Here is a 20,427-nt window from a genome sequence, read left to right on the forward strand (position 1 = left end):
ACATGGTCGTTTAATATAGTTAAACAAGTATACAATTGAAAAAAAAAAGACTTGTTAGTACTGCCAAGTGCCAAGAGTATTATGATTTTTTAGGGTTCCGTAGCCAAATGGCAAAATGTGTGCCCCCCCCCCCTGTAACTTCTAAAATAAGAGAATGATAAAACTAAAAAAAATATATGATGTACATTACCATGCAAACTTTCACCGAAAATTGGTTTGAACGAGATTTAGTAAGTAGTTTTTTTTAATACGTCATAAATCGTAATGTTACTTGCTGCTACGGAACCCTTCATGGGCGAGTCCGACTCGCACTTGGCCGCTTTTTTCTTTTGAAGTACTTAACTATTAAATTGCTTATTTTTGGAAAAAGATTTAATTTTGAGTTCTGGAATATAGGCTGTAACGTGTTGTCTTTATCTTATCAGCGACTTACGGTGCTATGGAAACTCTGACCCTTCATCGTGATACAAAGCCACGTTTATTGTTTACCAACCAGCCAACTGAAAATCCGATATGCGAATCAAAGTTGGCTGGCGAAGGTATGTGCTTTATTGATATACTTTTGCACGCCTGCATGCAGGCTAGATACACTGTTCCTTTTATACCCACTACTGTAACAACCTTCACAAACTGTATAAAAGCAAGTAAAACTTTTGATTACGAGCAGGGGCGTATTTTGAAATTTGGCGCCCCGGGCCAATACGTTTCGCCGCCCCAGAAGCAGGCCTCCGTCACACGCTCAAGGCCACGCCCTATATGCCTACCGCTCGGCGTATCGTCGACGATACAACCGACAGAGGGCCGCCGAACGCTCGCGTGAACGCTCGCACCGCACGTTTCCCGCGCTTACGCTTCGAAATGCCGAAACCACGTAATTATTGTGCAGTAAATGAGTGTAAAAGTCAAAAAACAAAGGAAAAAGCCTATAATAAAGATTCATTTTTTTATGGCGGGCTGAAGGTCCCACCTGAAACGTTTAATAATTATATTGAAGGGTTAGAAAAAGTATTTTTAAATAATTTTGACGACGTAATAATTAATCGGCCTGGTAGCACCGTATTACAACTTTTAAACACCGTTGATTTTCCGTTGCTTTGCTCCTGAGTATTTATTAAAATTATTTACGCGATTTAGGATATTTACAACTATAAAATTGATAACAGAGAATTCCGAGAAGGGAAAAAAAAAATCATTATATAAGACTAAAACATATTTCATTGACTAATAAAAAATATGGTTGATCCGCAACATTCGTTTTATTACAATAATCATCATAGGTAGATGCCTACAACCCTAGCGCATTCTTACGATGACGCGTTAGCACGTGACTCGCACGGCGGGCAACACAGTCTCGACTCTTTATGCGCGTACTTATGGTACATTTCTTCTTGTCCTGAGCAGCAGGTATTATTATTAAGGTTTTGTAGGTTATTATAGCGTAGGTATTTTCGCTTTTGTTTGGGAATGAAGTATCTGTTACGTAGTAACTATTTATTAATCTGTGCCAGAAGTCAAGGAAGAAAAACAATATGCAATCCGCCAGGGGCGGCGTATTCCGCCCCCGGGTGTTGGCGCCCCGGGCCATGGCCCGGATGGCCCTAATAGGGTATTATGAGTAGGTAATGGGAGTTGCTTGGCAAGTACTAAGTACATTAACATTACTAACATATATAATTATATTTTTCTTATCACATTACATGTCATTAAAAATGTGAGGGTAACTAACATGGCCGAGTGATTATCTTATAAACACTTGCCAAATTACAGGCTTAAAGAATAATACAAATTGGCATTTCTTATATATTCCTCAGGATTTATAAATACAGTATAACTATAGTATAAAAAATAAAAACCTGCAGCTATAACAAAACCAGGTTTTTGTGTATTTACCTACACATTTCATTTATTAGTGTTAAACTTAAAGACCCGTCACCATATTTATTTGGGAAAGTAGCGAATGCTATCACCAATTATTGTTTTACCACGAGTCCAGGCATAAAAAAATAACTAATAACAGTTTTAAGACTAGTCCTTCTGAGTTTTAGAGAAAACTTCAAGGATCTCTTTGACTTGGTTTAGTCTTAATTAACCTATAGGTATGTGATTTCGGGATATCAACAGTTGTGGTAATTTATGCTAAGTATGTCATAAGTCAAGCAATAATCATGTTAATTATTTATCTGTAATATAAAGTTTTTAAAGTTTAGGTAAATATATTTCAGAAAAAGTTTAACATTTATGTGAGGATCTAAATATTAGTCCTTATTTGTATCAAGAACGTAAATATTTTAAACATATTGCTTCTTCACAATCTGATTGTTATACAATATTAGTATTCTTTTTAATAAAACAAGTGGATGGTTATAAAAGAAAAAGGGTTGGTTTCACCACAAAATAATCAATGATTTACTAATTTTATTGTTGTAATCTGAACCGCCAATCTTTCAACAACTTTTCAATATAAATAAAAAATAATGTGATGGTATAACTTAGTCAGCGGAATGAAGAGATATGTAAGTACAGACATATATGTATTTGTCTTCTATCATTTTTTATTTATATTGTAATGACATTGGCAGGCCACACCACATCATCTCAATCATCTGAGACTCTGGCAACAATAAAAACAAATTTATTAACATTTTTTCGTCAGTATTGCCAGTTTTAATTCGTAAATGTATTAGGTTAGGCAAAGGATGTAACATTATTTGGCAGAATGTTTATTGCCTGTTTTTTATTTACCTGACATATTAATATTATACACAGTGCTGTTATTCAAGTTGACAACATGAATTAAACAACATTAATTGATACCAAAACGTCTCATTATAGTATAATTATATCTGAATCAGGAATATATTCAACTACTTTTAAGTTTTATGTTACAATTATAATTAATTAAAATTACTATGTAACTTAATGCTGTCTACAAAAATAAATTTGTTAGGTAATAGGTAGGTTTATTACAATATCAACATTATAAATTTTAAATGCCAATACTTATATTACAAATTGAGAATAATAAAAAGTTATTACAAATATACATATGTATTTCATGACTTAGAATTTAGTAAGTATTTAAATATATTATGCCAAAATATTAATAAAATTGCATCTACTTATCTTAAATTCATAATTTTAAAACACAATTTTAATAGTCAATAAAAGACTATCCAATAAAAGTATTATATATCTAAGTACTAATAATAATATGTAAAGGTTGCCTGATGATTAATTAATAATTGGATCTTTTAAAAACATCATAATTATAAAATGTTATAAATTTATAATATTATCGACCAATACCAATATCTACCGAAAGTTATATTCATAAACGAAACCCAATTTAAAATATATGTAGGTATAACATAATACATTTAATAAAATAAACTTTAAAGCACTTTGGTATGTGGTTACATAATTATTAGGTATGTCAATGTATGCTCATATTTTCTTGCGGGCTTAATAATATATTTGGTATATATTATTAAGTCCGTAACGCAAGGGTCATGGTGTCAAAACATACAGGAATTATTTTTAGTTCTCAGAATGTTTAACAAGTCTTTAATTTCGGACAAAGGAGAGTTTTATATATTAAAAATTAGGCATGATCTGTACTCCACATCCCTAGCGCATAAGTTTATATATATACCAAGAGCTGCAAAATACGTATCATTTGTAATTTTTACAATAGAGCATGTTGGACTGTGTAAAGTAGGTTCTCATTACAGTTAATTTTGCAATAAATACTATTTAAAGATTAGATATACACCGTGTTTTTATTGAATTCCTTTAACTTCGGGGTATGGTTAAGTACGTTTAAGAGAACTAAATGGCATAGTTAATAAAAAAAAAACTTTTTTTGCTTTAAAAAAAAAAATAAGTTTAAAAAGTAGTTAAATGTAGCATGTAGCGTTGTTGTAACACGGGCATTACATTCAACTCAACCAAACAATTGAAATCTGGGACATATCAATGTCATTTCGAACATCGATCGACCGAGATTGTACTTAAGTTTAGTAGCAAATGTATGAACTCATTCTAAACACTAATCAATATGTAAACCGGCCCTAAGGCAAGTGTACACGCTTGTAGAGGCCTTATAGGAAATAAATAAATTATTGATTATCTCCGAAATGGAGTTGTTTAGAATATCGGTGTCTTTGAGAAAGTTACTTGATTTAAGCTCAGGAATGCACCCTTGAAATTAACGGAAATAAAAAAAAACACGGTGTATAGGTAACAAAATAGAACTACGAAAGCCACTAAATACCATTAGGTACCTAGTTAAAAAGCAATAGGTAGTATGTATTAGTATTTGTGTCATCACTCGGCACTACTCGTCAGCGATTGTCCGGTCGGGTCAGCGCTCAGCGTACCTATCATAAAACGAGGGCACTGAGGCGCTGTATATCTAGACACGTACACAGAATCTACAGGTACGACCTACGTTACATAAATGCTCATATGTCGGAACATAAATAACTTCACGTTACATACACTTATTGAAAATGTAACTTACATATTAAAATACGAACGAGAAAAACGCGTAGGTACGACTAGAACATCGACGGTTGGGTTCAATGTTCGGAGATTCCCAACAATTTTAACTATTAGTACATACATGATCTAAATAATAAATATCTAAATCAATAGGCTTTCACCAATTTAAATCACGAGAAGTAGGTAACAAGAATTCTTACGTCTATTATATCATTAAATTAAACAGTAGTATGGGATGCGGCATCTACGATAGGTCACAAAAATACTACATTCCCAAAACTTAACTAATACCATTCGCTTTTTCTTTGAATAATATTTGTAAAGAATCCTTTAAATATTCTAATAACACCTACCGTAGATAACGCATTACATACCGTTACATTATTTAAGATAGTAAGGTACATAGTGACGATAGATTGTCTAAGCCTTTTTTTCGCATAATACTCAATTGCTTTAGTTGTAACGGCTTTGCTTAAGAAATACGCTAGTTTATATATTATGATGCACAAGCATGAAAAATCTAGTAAGACTAGTACATTTTACTCAATAATACATTTTTTAAAACATAATATTGAGAAGGACAATATTAGTTGATAACAATAACAACCAATAGCAGTGTAACAGCATTAGACGCATTCATATTTCAAATATAATTTAATATTGCTCACCATCTACAATGCTACTCAATCCTTATTAATGCCTTCATCTAATTTGCATGCAAGGCCAGTGCCAAGAATGATACAGAATATGTTTGAGTTAACGGCGGCCGCGGGTCGACACACTAGCCACTGGAGCCAATAATCGGCGCGGCACGAGCAAGCGCGCATTTCCCCTCGCAGGTCGAACAGCACCAGGCGACTTTAAATCGGCCAAATGAGAGGCATAACCATCACTCAAAGTCGTAGCCATATGGTTATACTTTTTACTGATGCGCCCAATTGCATATATCTGTTTAGCGGACAATCCACAGTTGTTATATACGCTAATATCTTTTCCAGATCCATAAGCGGCATGGAGAATAATGCCGTGCTCGCTTATGAGGTTTTTTAAATGTGCCGCTTTGTGCCCTAGGGGGTCTGTTGAGAACCCATCAGAGAAAAATACTAGTCCGTGAGGAAAGTTATGCTCTGCTAACCATGACACGACTCTCCGCTGTTGCATATCAGGTCTCCCAGTGATATATAATATAAGGTAACCCAAGTCTTGCCAGAAGCGTACTACGTCCACTGCACCTGCCCTAACCTTTGGGTCTCGGCCAGTCACAGATACACTCGCGGTAAAGGAGCCGTCAATACTGAAAACCACGCATTCTGTTTCAGGAGGAACAACAGCGAGATGGAAACTACAGCTCGTATGATCTCCTCTGACAACAAGTCTTAGCGGGTATATACCACAAGCCACGCTTTGTTTTTCAGTTAATGAATAGGAGATTCTACCAGTTTTATCCGTGACGACTGTCGACAACAACGTCCATTCTCCTGCTGGAGGGTCTTTCATCATATGAATATCGACTTTCTCGCCCGTTAATGTAATCATGTCCAGTGGACCATACATAAATCTGGCTGTAAACATTTGCGGGCACCCTTCCTTGACTATCACATCATTAGCTCTATGATTGGCAGCAACATTCTTTAGTTTAACTGATGTCCTCTTTTTTATCCATTTCTCCCTCTCTTGACCGGGCTTGAACGACTGGTTATCCTTATCTTCTGAGTGACCGTATAGAGCCAAATCAAAATGTCCAACTTGGCGTAGAATAAACGCAATAACATCAGAACTCTCCCAGTAACTAGCGTGAAACAAATGAGGCAGAGCATTCATTGGGAAATTGCTTAATCCTTCTGGACAATACAAAGCATAGTCTAATCGTTTGGATCCCCACCACTTTTGTTGCAATGCATTCATAGTAATTAGTGGAATATTATCGACTAACCCACTGACTGTACTTTGCATCGATACTTCGGAAAGCCTTCTCAATACCGGAGTTGGCGGCATTTGCAGGTGATCTCCAAACAATTGTGGGTGACTCTGGATTAATTCCATTAAGTGGTATGGTTGTCCGTTACCTAATGGATATTTAGCATATCTCGCAATGTTAATAGGTGGCAAATTTGTGAACCTAGCCGATAGTAAAGGCTCCACTCTAGCAGCCACTGGATCAGTCGGATGAAATAAGTTAAACACTTGTTGCACTGGTGGTTTGACAATGTCACGATATTTATCATCGGCTATTTTTCTCGATGCAACGATAACCGATAAAGGACTACCGAATGTAAAGAAATCACTGACTTCAAATTCCAGTTTGACTTGGTTATCGCTCGTGGAAGACGACCTTCTTCGCGGGGTGGGAGCTTGTAGATGAGATTTATTTATATAGTTTTCTGTTGGATCATTAGGAATGGTTATTTCGGTGTCTAAAATGCTGTTTTCACTGTCATGCCGCGACTGGTACTGCAAAGTACGACAAAGTGAGTCGTAGGCGAGAACAGCGCCCATGCTGTCTCCAACTACGCAGACTTGACCACTAAATCCTTTGCCATCACTTGATTTTATAAATTCATTATAAACCGCATTTGCAGAGTTAATAGTCTTCGTTACAGACTCGGGATAATCTGGCGAATTAGTAGCAATTAAAGGAATCGCACCTATAGGAATTAAATCGTTAGTAAGAGATGGTGTTTCAATCGTAGAAGGTGAACAATCAAAACTATAAGGACTCAATGTAGATAATATCCCTAAACTTTCCGTGCAAATAGATGGACACGGAACAAGCTTTATTACTATATGCCCTACAAGAGTAGGATAGTGTTGGCGCATGACAGATTCAAATGCACCCTTAAAAGTTGTTACATCTGATTTCTTAGCAGTCATATCAATATTGGCATCTAAAACGCTACCACCATGAAATACTAATATTAATACTGTTGTTTGACACGAGCCGTGAACTGGAGTATCAGGGCCGCCGTCAATACTCTGGTGACTTTGTAAAGTGCCGATTCGGCGAGAGCCTCTCTCGGATGTAACTCTTTTGAGGAATGAGGGATTAAAAATACTGTCTTCTTGGTTTTGATCTACTTGTGTCGGTGATATATCGATGTCTCCTTCATCGAGCGAGCACATTGATGACCATTTGTTAAACGAAGATTCACAGTCGTAGAATTCATCCTCAGAACCAGTTTCCGTCTCAGATTCTCTAACGAGAGTTTCCATGCGCCAATTAGCTGCTTGAGCTTGCAAACTCTTTATAGATCCGGAAGACGATGATCTAAGATTAGATTTAGAACTTTTGTGTTCTGATGGCGGAGTTCCCTCGGGGCTCAAATGCTTTTGCATTTTCTTTTCTAAATTATTTTTCTTTGTCACTATCGGTGTTGGCACGTCTTCATTCTTTTCCAGGCTACTCATTGTGGCAGCTAGAGATTTAGAATTATCCTCAGAAACATCCTGCTCGTCACTTGTGTCTCCAGCCATCTTTTTCTGAAGTGCTAACTGAGTTTGTCGTTCTATTTCCCGTATATCTTCCATCGTTAAGCCGTGCCACTCGTCCTGCCACGCCCACGCCTGGCGATGAGCGCGTAACATTGTTTTCCGCAAAGCAACATCATGAATAAATTTCTCTAGTTTGGTTTGCATGCCCCAGTATCGGAATTCTACCCTACACAGTTTGTAAGCACACATTAGTGATTTTCCATTTGGCAAAGGTTGTTGTTTTCCCTGAACTTCTCTCCAATAATCCTCTAGCCAAGACTCGGTTAGGGGGCCCCTGTTACATTTCTGAGACACAAATAGTGTTGGGTCTTCTTCTTTAACATAATCAGCGCCATAAAGTTGATCTTTCACAACATCAATAACATCAACTACTCTATTTTTTAAATCACTGCCAGATAATTTGAAGACATTTTCTTGGTGGCCATTATCAGCAAAGTAATAAGTTTCTATTTCTAATGAGAATTTTTCAACAAATGGACATGTATATCTTGTTTTTGTGTATGGATAAGCATTCCAAGCTTCTTCTGAAACTGTTAAAGCTGATTTTGGCAGTAGACTTTTAAACCACCCTGGCAAATGACTACCAACATGGTATATTTTTTGTGTGTACTGACCTTTACCTCCAGGCCCATCTTCATATGGCTCATTGACCAGGATCTCAACACCACTGCCTTCACCAGTGCTTTCTTCTTTACTTTTTTTTGCAATCATGTACAGCTGCGCAATCCTATATTCCTCTACTGTGAGAGGTAAAGGAATTCTATACTCTTTAATCAGCATCTTGACTGAGTTAGTATTTACTAGGGTCAAAAAATATCTGAAACAAAGATAACAAAGATGTTATTTGTATTAAAAATTATTGGAATACACCTTTCATACTTCAAAATCTGGCATCTAGCTAGTCCAGATTATTCCATAAAGAACTAAGATTATGATTACAAGTAAAACAACATTTCCCATATATCCCAATAGTGGCATATAAGTCAGATAAACAATTGTCTGCAAAGAAAGCATGATTGTATTAACAATGACTCAAGTTTAAAAAGAAAAATCCATTTTGTTCCTGGTTTGTTGGGGCCAATCATGACAAATAATAATCAATTAGGCATTTTCTTATGCAATCAATTCAGTGTGTCACAACAAAATGTTTAGAAGTCTCAGCTTATTTCAAGAATGTTTGAAGACAAAATACTTGATAATAATGATATCAATAGACAAATTTTGCCTTATGTTATTTTAGGAAATGATTATTCTTGACACTGTATGTGTATAAACAGCATTTTAGTATTCATTACTCCAAACTTATTATTATACTTATTATCAATCTTTATTTTTGATGGGTTGAGTTTCACATTTAAGAAGGTATTTAGCAGTTTTACTTTATACAATATACTGAGTGACAATTTGGCACAATATAAATCCTATAATAGGTTTTAAATGTAAGGCATATAAAAGTGTTTGATGGGCCCTTACTAAGTATTTAGATATTTACCTAATATTCAATCTAAAAGATTATAGATTATGAGTAAATCAAATAATAAATGAATAAAAATAAAATACAATTACTGGTTAAGTTTTGGAGTCTCCGACTTCTGAGATTGGTAAAAAGAATATGCTAGGGCCTAATATTTAATATTATAACAGTTAAGGTAAAATGCTTTCAGTTTGTCTTTGTTTGTGTTCAATCTTATGACAAAAACCATTACTTAAGTTCTATCTTACATTCAGTTTTTAAGTTTTGTTAATCTTATTATTATATAAATAGATTCCCATAAAGCTTAGTTGCCTTTTGGCAGTAGCATCTCTGCATTTACATGGTGCACACATATTTGTCAATGCACACTTGTTTATTATTTTATACACCTTAGCTTATGCTGCTTTACTATTAACAGTCATCATCATCATTGGCCTTTACATCCTTTTCAGATGTTTATTACAGCTGCTGTGTATTCCGAGAGTCGCATCTTTTAACAGTAATACATTATTTATACATATGTATAATAGACTTACATATGTCATGTTAAAACATACACACATGTAGGTATGTACAACTGTACTGGATTTTAAAAATTTGTTCAAGTATTATTAATACTTTATTAACTACTTTATTAATCTTTGTTTAATATGTATAACCATTGTATGGCCCATTAAAAGTAATGGCTGTTAAGGTTTGCCTAATATCAGTCTAATTAATTCCAGTACCTGCTGAGTTGCTGCTGACACAGGCACAAGTTCTTAATTACCTAATTAATATGTATTTCACATTAACCTTCGCACAGAGGTGAGGTCATGGTCATAAACCTGGTACAAATACTTGTATACATCAGACACTCTTATGATTCTAAGAAAATACTCCAGTTATTTTTTTGAAGGGCAAAGAAAATAGATAGTTTATTCTTTTAACATAAAGGTCAAATGTTATGGGTGTGTTTCAACATTGAATTTGATAAAAGTGGTACTGTATCACACAAATCATTATTATATGGCTTAGATACTTAAATGTTATTTCTGCTTTTTAAAAATACATTGTACAATTACCGTTACATCTACTATCTATAAAAACGTACTAGCATAACTCACAATATTAACTAAAATACATAATATACAATCATAACTAACCTGATTTCACATCCTAATTAAAGGTTTTAAAAATATCACATCACAACAATGACACATTATCACACAAACATTATTTTATTTCTTATTCACACCACACCAAACAAACGCTCCAATGGAGAAATACGAGTATTACGAGTGAACTTTGACATTTTCAACGCGCAAACTCCGACTGTCAAAACGCCTTAAAACACGTTCCTACTACGTCAATGTACGTTCTTGATGGTGGAACATTACAGTACATTGTAATGATCGTGTGTGCAAATAAAATTATTCAATTATACCAGCTGAAATATTTTCACCAGAAATGACTTAAACCCTTTAGTTTTTATTTTACACCACTGTATTACTATAAAAATACATTTCCATTTAAGACGCTATACGTATAACGGAACGTTGAATTATTACTGATTCTGCCATTCCTGCGTAGATGTGGTGCGTATTCATAGTCACGTCCTTACCAGTAGATTTTTTTTCTACCGAGCGAGCGCGAAGCGTCTCCGTTTAAGATTGAGCATAAATGCTTTTGTATGTCTGTTTAGCTGTTTTTCACTATAGGTTGCATTTCTTAACAGCAGAGGGCCTACCGCAACTACCGCGAACCATTCATTCGTTCGTCTATTTTTTCCTCTCTATCGTTTGATTTTGCAAAAGCGATAGAGAGGCAGATCTATACGGCTCATAGACCCACTAATAGTATAAACATGGGTCTATTTTACTAGTTAATTAGAGGCTCTTAATAAAGTTGCAACGAAGCAACTATGAATAACACTGGGCTAGTCCTAGATGATGGACAGAGCGTAATCGATAACAGTCTGTAAGCGCCGCCGCGAACTCGCCATAGAGCTGTTTAGGTACATACCAAAGTACATACACACACAAACCTTGTAGTCATTGTATCTATACATTGTAGGTATAAGCTACCTTTTAGCCGTCCATACTAAATATGACACTCCTCTCAGCATTTATACGGTGGAGTGGACAAAGGTCGGTGTATGTGTACAGTTGAGTTCACATTGGGCCATATCACAACACCTTTTTACATGAAAACAGAAACAGTATATTAAAATCTGATGTTTATTATATTAACGAAATATACGACAATACAACACCTGAAAAAATAAGTCGAATCCTTTTTTAAACATATTTTTTTTCATAAAATCGAGTTTTTTGTTGAAGAATAACTGCAGCGTTCGGATAATCGAGGTTCTACTGTAAGTAAAAGCTGTAAAACGATGGTATAAGTTACCTACGTAAATCCGTTATTAGACAATACTACTTACAGCAACACTCTCATCATGACGTAAAGGCTGTATTTTCAGCTCAAGGGGGCTTACATTTGTGTTTTTTTTCTACTGCAATGTTTTGAGAGAATGAAACCATGGCAAATTAAATATATTATTTATTTATCAGAACCTAATATCCATATGACAATATAATAATATACAAAGTATACAAAACACCCTTAGAACGCTACGCATATCGTGCGCGGCGTGTGAGCGTGAACTTTATTGGAATGCACGAAAGTTGATTTTGGGCTGAGCCGCGCGCATCTGTTGACGTATTTGGTCAGTTTGGTGGTCAAAGGCAAGTCAAAGGGTTAGATATGAGATATCAAACAAAGATTTAGTGATTTACCGTTACATCTCTTTGATACCCAAATTACATTTTATCGTCGACACAGCACAATTAAGTGACTATTCATGATTCATGAAGCTTACGAGTATTAAAACGAAATAAGGCCAGTTAAATGTGAATACAAAATGCTTTTTCTTATATAATGCTTACTTATAGATAGTTAAAAATATAATTGTTTTACTTAGGTTAACAAATTTATGTGTACATGAATAAATAGTAATCTGTATAAAATTTAATTATCTTATTTCTTATGCTAAATGCATTGTAAGGCACATGAGGTTGGCTAAGCAGAATCGAATAAATTGTCCCATGACTTGTAACCATCAATCATGGTCCTATTTCGATTCAAATGTTCAGTTCAGATACCTATTAAATGCACATTTACGCGGTTAGTTATCACACTGATGCCTTTCCGGCGTTTCCGCGGTACAGCGAGGTCTTTTTTCAGTGACGTTATAGTGTTTTAAATGTCATACAAAAACATTGTTTTAAAGTCTTGAATAAATGTTTATCTTATATTTCAATCGCATACAAGAACGCGTGCGGTTTGCATCAAATGTGAATACCGCCTTACTAGCCTTCGTCGGCCGATAGGTGACCCAGTGTAAGCGCGCCCTAAGGGTTGGTATTCCATCTGTCCAATATCTATTTTGTCTCACATTTTGCTTAATGAGAGAGTGAGACGCAATGACATTGGACGGTGGAATACCATCCTAAGATCGAGTACCCAACAGCTGTGCGAGGGAGCAGAGAATCCACTAAAAGGAACGCTTATAGCAACATGCTCCCTCGCTCATCATTGGTGGATGCTCAGATGCTCACCCTTAGTCCTACCTACACGGACGGGGCTTTTTTGGGACCCCATTTCGCAATACCTACGAGAGACAGCAAAACTATTTTGTACAAAATTTAAAATAGATACCTAACTACCTAATGTAACATTTTAACCCTCAAATCGACAAAAAACACGGAAGGTCGTGAGTTCAAACCTCCTCGGCGCTACTACCAAGAAATGTATGTATCGTTTTTAGGACGCCTACTTCTAATTTTATCAAGCTATATATAGCCATGTTACGCCTAACATGGCTATATTATTTAGCTTGATAAAGCCGCCGCTTTAAAACACACATAAGTAACATAATTCTATTTTGCGCCGCTTTTGCCTTTAAAGCGTAATCACGTAGATATAATTTTAGTGATATCTTCAAAGGACTGGTGCAAGGCCTTCACGAACTCGGTGCTATTGTTGTGAGATTTGTAGCTGGTGACCGCTGCGCCTAACTTGTCGGGGAAGGCTGAATACCTGAAGAGAAAACAAGTTAAAGTTTTTTGTCAAAAATATCATTTTCTTTCAACAGGCAACTAATACTCATCGAGACAATTCTAACAAACCCAAATACAATTAGGTTGAGTGGTTTTATCACAAGAGTTCCTATGGCCACCTCCTGTGTCCATCATCAGATCAGCTCGATGGTACCATAATACTGCATTTGTCATCCAACTTACATAAATCATGTATGTGAGGTTTCAGCACAATCGAATAATGGGAAGTGGATATAATTTAGCTTGCAAGATTTGCCCCGAACATCACACACACACAAACATCGCCAAGTTCAATAAAAGCTTGTAAACACTTTTTGACTTTCATGCTAAACATGTTGTATCTTTAGATGTGAATCCATTCACTTCGTTGCAGAAAATCGATTCTAATTTATAAAAGTAAAATCTTTCTACTCTTTCTAGACCCTATTGTTTATGCAATAAAGCTCATAATTATCATAACACTACTAGGCAGCTGTGAGAAAATAACTTGCCTAACTTCTTCCTCATTCCTAAAGGAGCACAGGCCGCTTTAAAAAGTTATCGAATGGCGCGAGCACTGGTTTTTACCAAATCGACTGCTATCTGACCTTCCAGTTCAGAGGGGGGAAAATATATTTAAACAGGGATTAGTTCTGTTTCCTCACGATATTCGCCGAAAAGCGATTGGTAAATGTTAAATAATATCTCTTAAAAAAGTTCCAAGAAACTCATTGGTACAAGCGCCTGCGCTCGCGGTGTTCCACCCTTAAGGCTCCTCTTCACGTTGGGCCAACGCCAACGCCAACGAGGGACGCATTTATGCGTTAGAGGGAGCAAGTGATATTGCTATCTCATTCCATGGCTGCGTCCCTCGTTGGCGTTGGCGTTGGCCCAACGTGAAGAGGAGGCGATACTCGTTTGAACGCCTTGCAGGTAGCAGGTTGTAAGGATTAAGGGAAAGTTTTTTTAACTGGAACACCGCGAGCGCAGGCGATTATAGGTACGTGCCAGAGCAACTACTAATAACTCGATAAACTTACCCAATACCGAATCCTTCTGTAGCCACCGGTCCAAAACCTCCTCCCATAACTGAAGGCGACGACAGCGTACTCGTACTTAGTATCGACTTGTTCAGTAAGTTATATTCATAAGAATCAAAGAGCTCAGGCCGTGGCAGGTTATACTCTTCAACAATCTTCATGAGCGCGAACAAATGACGGTCGAATCCTTGGCCCATCGCCGCGTCTTTCACTAGCTCGGAGTGATATTTGGAGCATTCTTGCATCATTGCGCTGAGCTCCCCTTGTGAGGTCTTGTTTGAGTGAAGGGCTTCGCAGAACGCCTGGGAAAATGATAGGGTTTTAATACCTTTATAGTGGTTTATAGGTTTTCTTACTTCACTATGCTATATGTTTTGTTCACTATGGTATATGTTTTGTGGTCACTGGATTGACAAAAATCAACTTTAGATAACCAATGTTACCGCAACGCCAAATTTGAAGCACAATAAATTTGTTTTATAAATCAGTCAAAATAAAAGACTACACCTGCGTTGAAAAATGAGTCATTTTATAGTTCATTCTAAAGACAAGTATTACAGTCATTTAGTTATATGTAAACTTGAAGAAAAAAGTTTTGATTGCCTAATAGGTACTTTGTAATGACTCAAAGATAAAAACAATTTATAGGTACATACTTTAAACCCTCGTTGAGTATAGGTACTTAGGTACCACATAGGTAGGTAGTAGGTACATAATATTTGATCTAGCTTAATATCATGTTAAACTTATCAGGGTAATGAGTAACAAATAGGTTGTTAGACTGGTATCAGACAAGTGATAACAGATTAGAGATAGTCGTCGCCAGCCGGTAGTTACATTGACCTATCATAGCACTATTTGTGGCTTTCCATTATAAAAGGATCCTTATGCTCCATGTGCATAAGGATGGTATTCCACCTGTCGAATTTCTTGGTCCAATGTCATTGCGTCTCACTCTCATTAAGAAAAATGTTAGACGCAGACATGGCTAGATGCCTAGGGCCTACCTTCGTTTTTTCAGTGCAAGGCCTCATCGTTTCCGTTCTGCCGTGTTTAAACGCCGAAGTGCTACACGATTCATAGGTGCCGACGAATTTACCATGGAGCAGGTGATACGCAGCCTGGAAACAAATATTATTTATTTTTAGAGCATTCGAGTTCTCTAATGGTATATAAGTATTAAATACCATCGCGCCAAGGATGATTTGGTAAATTCTGTTATAGTCTGGGCAACGAATTGAGATAGGTACTAAAAATGATCGCGCAACTTCCTTAATCTGTTATTAGCCAGCTGTAAAAGTTATATTTCAAAATATTTTTTTTTCAACTTCCAAATAGGAAAAAAATAATGGTACCATTCGTTTCCTTACACTATATTAAAAAAAAAATTGTATGCCAACAATATACATAAAGTATAAACGCAATATTTCACCGACAAAATCGCAAGTTCCTTGTTTTCCATACATCGAAACGGCTTCTAACGTTACATGGTGACGTCACGATGTATTGCCATTTTGTTAGAAGCGTTTCGTCAGTAAAGTGCGGGTGCTAGACTTTCATTTGTGTTTAATTTAAGACAATCGAGTCCCATACAGACATTTCATCCTCAAAACAATCCTGATTGATAACATTCATAAAAAAATTTCAAATACCCTATTCAAAACTTTAGTTAAATTTGTACTTGTAGTACATGAAGACTTTGAGAAAAAAACTGAGAGTTCTCAAAAAACAAGGTAATTTGGCTCACAGCGCCACATGCATTTTTTTTGAATAATATAGGAGGCAAACGAGCAGACGGATCACCTGATGGTAAGCGATTACCGCCGCCCATGGACACCCGCAACACTAGAAGGGTTGTAAGTAGAGATGCCACGAATATTCGGCAACTATTCGGTATCCGGCCACTTTTCCGAATTGACTCTAACTGCATTAATTAGTTATATTCAACAAAAAACATATCTTAGCAAACGTTGTGCTTTGTTGGCGAACCGTTTTCATAATAATTGTGACTCAAAATGTTCGCATCTCGTGCCGAATATTCGGCGCTTCGGCCGAGAGAAGGGCCGAATATTCGGTATTAGGTATTCGGCCAAAACCACTATTCGGGGCATCTCTAGTTGTAAGTGCGTTGCCGGCCTTATGTGGTACATTTTAACATACCTGGAAGCCGAGCTGCATTACACAATCAGGACTGACTTTATACTTCTTGCAAGCACCTTTTGTTAGGCCTTCGTACAAAATGTAGTCGATGCTTAATAATTCATACCACTCCTTGTATTCCTTCTTAGCTTTGTCAACAAATTGTTTTGATTTATCATCCAACTTGAAATCTGGAAGGCGAAGATAGAACTCATCAGGCTGTATAAACCAACAAAGTAATACCATAGAGAAAACCGGCCAAGTGCGAGTCGGACTCGTGTTTCTAGGGTTCCGTATATAAGCCCGACTCACGCTTGACTGCACATTTCTAATAGGTTTTCCTGTCATCTATAGGTAAAGAACTATTTTGTATATTTTTTTCAAAATTTTAGACCCAGTAGTTTCGGAGGTAAAGGGGGGGGGATGGTCAGTTTTTGGCTATTTTCTTAAATAACTCCGAACCTATGTATTTTAAAATGATAAAAAAAACATGTCCACTTTGGGTCACTAATGTACATATGTGTACCAAATTTCAACTTAATTGTTCCAGTCGTTTCCGAGAAAATAGGCTGTGACAGACGGACAGACAGACAGACGCACGAGTGATTCTATAATGGTTCCGTTTTTTCCTTTTGAGGTATGGAACCCTAAAAAATACATAGAGTGCTCACTCCATAACTAGAGAGTTTAGACATAGACACTGTTGGTGTTCTAGTTTTGTTTGTCCATGCTCATACCTAATTTAGTAACACTAATGTTGCTGCTAGCTGGCTTAGTGTCGGGATGAACAAAAGGCTTCTTTGTGGTCTCAGCATAGATGTCTTCAAAGAACCTCAGTACAGCAACACCATCGCCCCAGGAATGCTCGAAGTTTATGCCAGAGACACCATCGCCGGTGATGATAAGGCTGAAGGACTTGTCAAACCACCTGAAAAGAATTGTTGATAATAATAGTATTATTTTTTATTAGTTCAGGAGCACTGGTGACCTAGTGTTTGAGTCTGTGGGCTAAAACCTCGGCTCATACTCGTACAAATGAGGTTCTCGGAACATATTAAGTGAAATATCATTTGATTAACCAATTGCTTTTCAGTGAAGGAAACGTCGTGAGATAACCAGATCAGTTCCAATAAGCCCCAGTTTCCCATCTAGATTGGAAAATACTAGTTATTGCGTCAATTCTTGGGATTAGGTTATGGCAAAAAGCTCTTAAATTAAACATTCAAATATTGAGTTGCATTCCACACTATGAACAGAAATTTAGAGAATATAATAAAATAAATTTAAATACTGACTGTTACTCAATCTACTTTATAATGAAATGAAAATCTTTATTTCAGGCAACTAATGGCCCATACATAAATACCTTAAAACTAGCATACATATTATATAAAAATATATTTTATAACTAAACTTTTAAAAACTAAACACTACATATCACATTATGGCATAATATATGTATGTATAATAATATCTAGTGAAAGTAATTATTTACCTATTTAGACCATCTCCATGTAAATAACTCTTCAATAGAGCATGTTTTGAATCACCAATAATTTCATCATCCAGCACCAAGTTGAAAATAGCCGAATCAATTTTATTTAGGACTTCTTTATTTCCAGTTTGCTCCAAGTGTGCCCTTTGTCTGGCCCACTCGTCTCTGTTCTGGCAAGTTAGGACTCCTAGAGGATGCTCTGCTGCAGGAGTACTGTCATTGATGATTTTATTCAGGTTGGCTAGTATTTCTGTTGGTGCGAGGATGTTACCTGTGATAGAAGAAAAATACAGAATTTAAACTGTTGTGAGACATACTAACATTGAAAAAGGCTCTCCGAAACATGTCGCGTGAGTGACTACAAACAAGTGAGTCTAAAACTCTAAACTGTAAAATTATTCTAACAATGTACTTTGTAATGTAGTTGCTTTATAGTGGCACTAAAGTTGAGTTATATTAGGTGTATCAATAACACAAATTTCCTCACCATCACCATCCAACACATCAAAAGCATAGAAGTTTCCTCTCCGCTGCACCAGCACATGCCGGCTGTCCGTTGCCCTGAATATCTTGTCCTTAGTCTCCAAAGGGATGCGGGTCGCCCCAAACAGACCCGGAAACTGACTCATGTCAAGAGGAAACGCTTTGAAAAGGTAGGCACCATACCTATAAGAAAATTATATTAATAAAGAGAATTTAAGCAAAGTATTTGAAGAAGCATATAAATACATTAGTACTGACCACAACCAGACTTCCAGATTTCAGACAAGAACAAGTAGCTGTTAAATAAAGTGCAGTTATTACAAACCATGACACCGCCTCAGGCAATAAGCCTGTAACAGTTCTAAAAAGAGGTGTATTACTTTTCTTAGGATTCATATGAAACACTTCTGGTTCCAATATCTGTGCCTTCAGAGACTCCATAAATCTCACAGCACTGATCAACAAATTTGTAGACCGGATTAACTGATTGTTGTATTCTGGTCTAGTGTCGTTTTGGAAAACGATTAGAGGATTGTAGTTGATTGGCAGAGGTTTGCGATCTCGAAGATAGATATCAAACCAGTAGTCTGAAATGTAGCTTGTGTGCTTGTTTGCCTTATCTTTTGCTACGAGTTTTTCTTGCAACGCTTTGCCCTCATTATTAATGAAGTTATCAGTTCGGCTGGTCGCCGCGCTAAATTGGTCGTCGGTTAAAAGCGGTCGCAGTGCCTTAAGATACCGCTCGGTGCTTTTGTTCAACTCAGGTATAGGCAGTCTCGGTAATGATTTCTGGAAGTGCATTGTAGGCACCTTACTTCTTTGTAAATATTGATAATTAACATCACGAATTGTTTTCGATTTGCTGGCATAACTTCTTTGGGCTATGCTTTTTAAACACAGGTTTTTATGAGGACATTTGTTTAAAGCGTACATATTAAAGGCACTACAACACTTATTCCCACACTAAAATAATTGAGTTTTAGTTAAAATATAATTTTAATTAAATTATAAAGCGTAAAAACTATAACCCAATTCAGGTTGAAAATAATGAACTTTGACTTGACTTGTTGAAAGTGTTGCCATAGGATGAAAACCAAAATATCTTTGTCATTGGTGAGACTGATATCTTTTGAAGAATACCTGTACAAAACGAATAATCAATGGCAAATAAACCACTTCTTACATAAAATAAACATTTTAGAGAACAAAGTGGCAAAATTTATTAAGCACACTGCTTTCTTATTAGTAAAGTTTCATGTTGCCTATGTTGGAATTTATGTTAAAAATAACGTAAATGTTTGGATTTATGAATCTAGCAACACTTGCTTGACGTTTCATAGTTTTTTATTCGTCCTTCTGAACAGGCTAAGACCATTTGCCGTACTGCCTCGTTTTCGGTGTAAATTATTCAACGTTTTGTGTTGTGCAAGTACTTTTACATATAGCCGGTCAAACAACTTTGTCAGTAGAAAAAGGCACGAAATTCAATTTTTTTATGGAACGATAACCATTCGCTCCTACATTTTTTCATGTTGCCGCTTTTTCTACTGACGGAAATGGATTGACAGACTATATTAGTTGAGCCATGGGATCTATGTAGGCCGTCCGGTTTGTCAAATAGACGTAGTAGTATATCCCATTCAGGGCCAGCGACTCAGCGTATGGGTCATGCTCAAACAGTTCCGCAGGGCCAGTGACTCACATGTGAGTCCTGAATAAATT

The 20,427-nt window shown here is 36.3% G+C and overlaps 2 protein-coding genes and 1 long non-coding RNA gene across 3 annotated transcripts; all 3 read right to left on the reverse strand.

Annotated features, from left to right (window-relative positions):
- Window positions 1–1,666: 1,666 nt before the first annotated feature.
- Window positions 1,667–3,065, reverse strand: LOC134801562 (uncharacterized). Its single transcript, XR_010145701.1, has 2 exons — window positions 2,389–3,065; window positions 1,667–2,261 (listed from the first exon to the last, which is right to left on the reverse strand). It is a non-coding gene; the product is annotated as an uncharacterized LOC134801562 (long non-coding RNA).
- Window positions 3,066–5,192: 2,127 nt separating this feature from the next.
- Window positions 5,193–10,785, reverse strand: LOC134796906 (protein retinal degeneration B). The gene is made up of 2 exons (XM_063769109.1): window positions 10,612–10,785; window positions 5,193–8,809 (listed from the first exon to the last, which is right to left on the reverse strand). Exon 2 carries the CDS (start codon window positions 8,770–8,772, stop codon window positions 5,260–5,262), a length of 3,513 nt encoding a protein of 1,170 aa, XP_063625179.1. The 5' UTR covers window positions 8,773–8,809; window positions 10,612–10,785; the 3' UTR covers window positions 5,193–5,259.
- A 2,595-nt stretch (window positions 10,786–13,380) lies between these two features.
- On the reverse strand, window positions 13,381–19,773 carry LOC134797184 (carnitine O-palmitoyltransferase 2, mitochondrial). The gene is made up of 8 exons (XM_063769440.1): window positions 19,031–19,773; window positions 18,710–18,888; window positions 18,223–18,493; window positions 17,465–17,655; window positions 16,749–16,918; window positions 15,596–15,709; window positions 14,589–14,890; window positions 13,381–13,549 (listed from the first exon to the last, which is right to left on the reverse strand). Exons 1-8 carry the CDS (start codon window positions 19,636–19,638, stop codon window positions 13,423–13,425), a joined length of 1,962 nt encoding a protein of 653 aa, XP_063625510.1. The 5' UTR covers window positions 19,639–19,773; the 3' UTR covers window positions 13,381–13,422.
- Window positions 19,774–20,427: the final 654 nt, after the last annotated feature.

The sequence above is a fragment of the Cydia splendana genome, chromosome 1 (assembly GCF_910591565.1).
Source record: "Cydia splendana chromosome 1, ilCydSple1.2, whole genome shotgun sequence".
NCBI lineage: Eukaryota > Metazoa > Arthropoda > Insecta > Lepidoptera > Tortricidae > Cydia > Cydia splendana.

Coding starts and splice junctions, on each gene's coding strand:
- LOC134796906 (XM_063769109.1), bottom strand. CDS start 8,772: ATGCTGATTAAAGAGTATAGAATTCCTTTACCTCTCACAGTAGAGGAA.
- LOC134797184 (XM_063769440.1), bottom strand. CDS start 19,638: ATGTACGCTTTAAACAAATGTCCTCATAAAAACCTGTGTTTAAAAAGC. Junction 18,889..19,030: donor TTGCCTGAGGCGGTGTCATG/GTTTGTAATAAC, acceptor ATTTTCTTATAG/GTATGGTGCCTACCTTTTCA. Junction 18,494..18,709: donor TGATGTGTTGGATGGTGATG/GTGAGGAAATTT, acceptor CTTCTATCACAG/GTAACATCCTCGCACCAACA.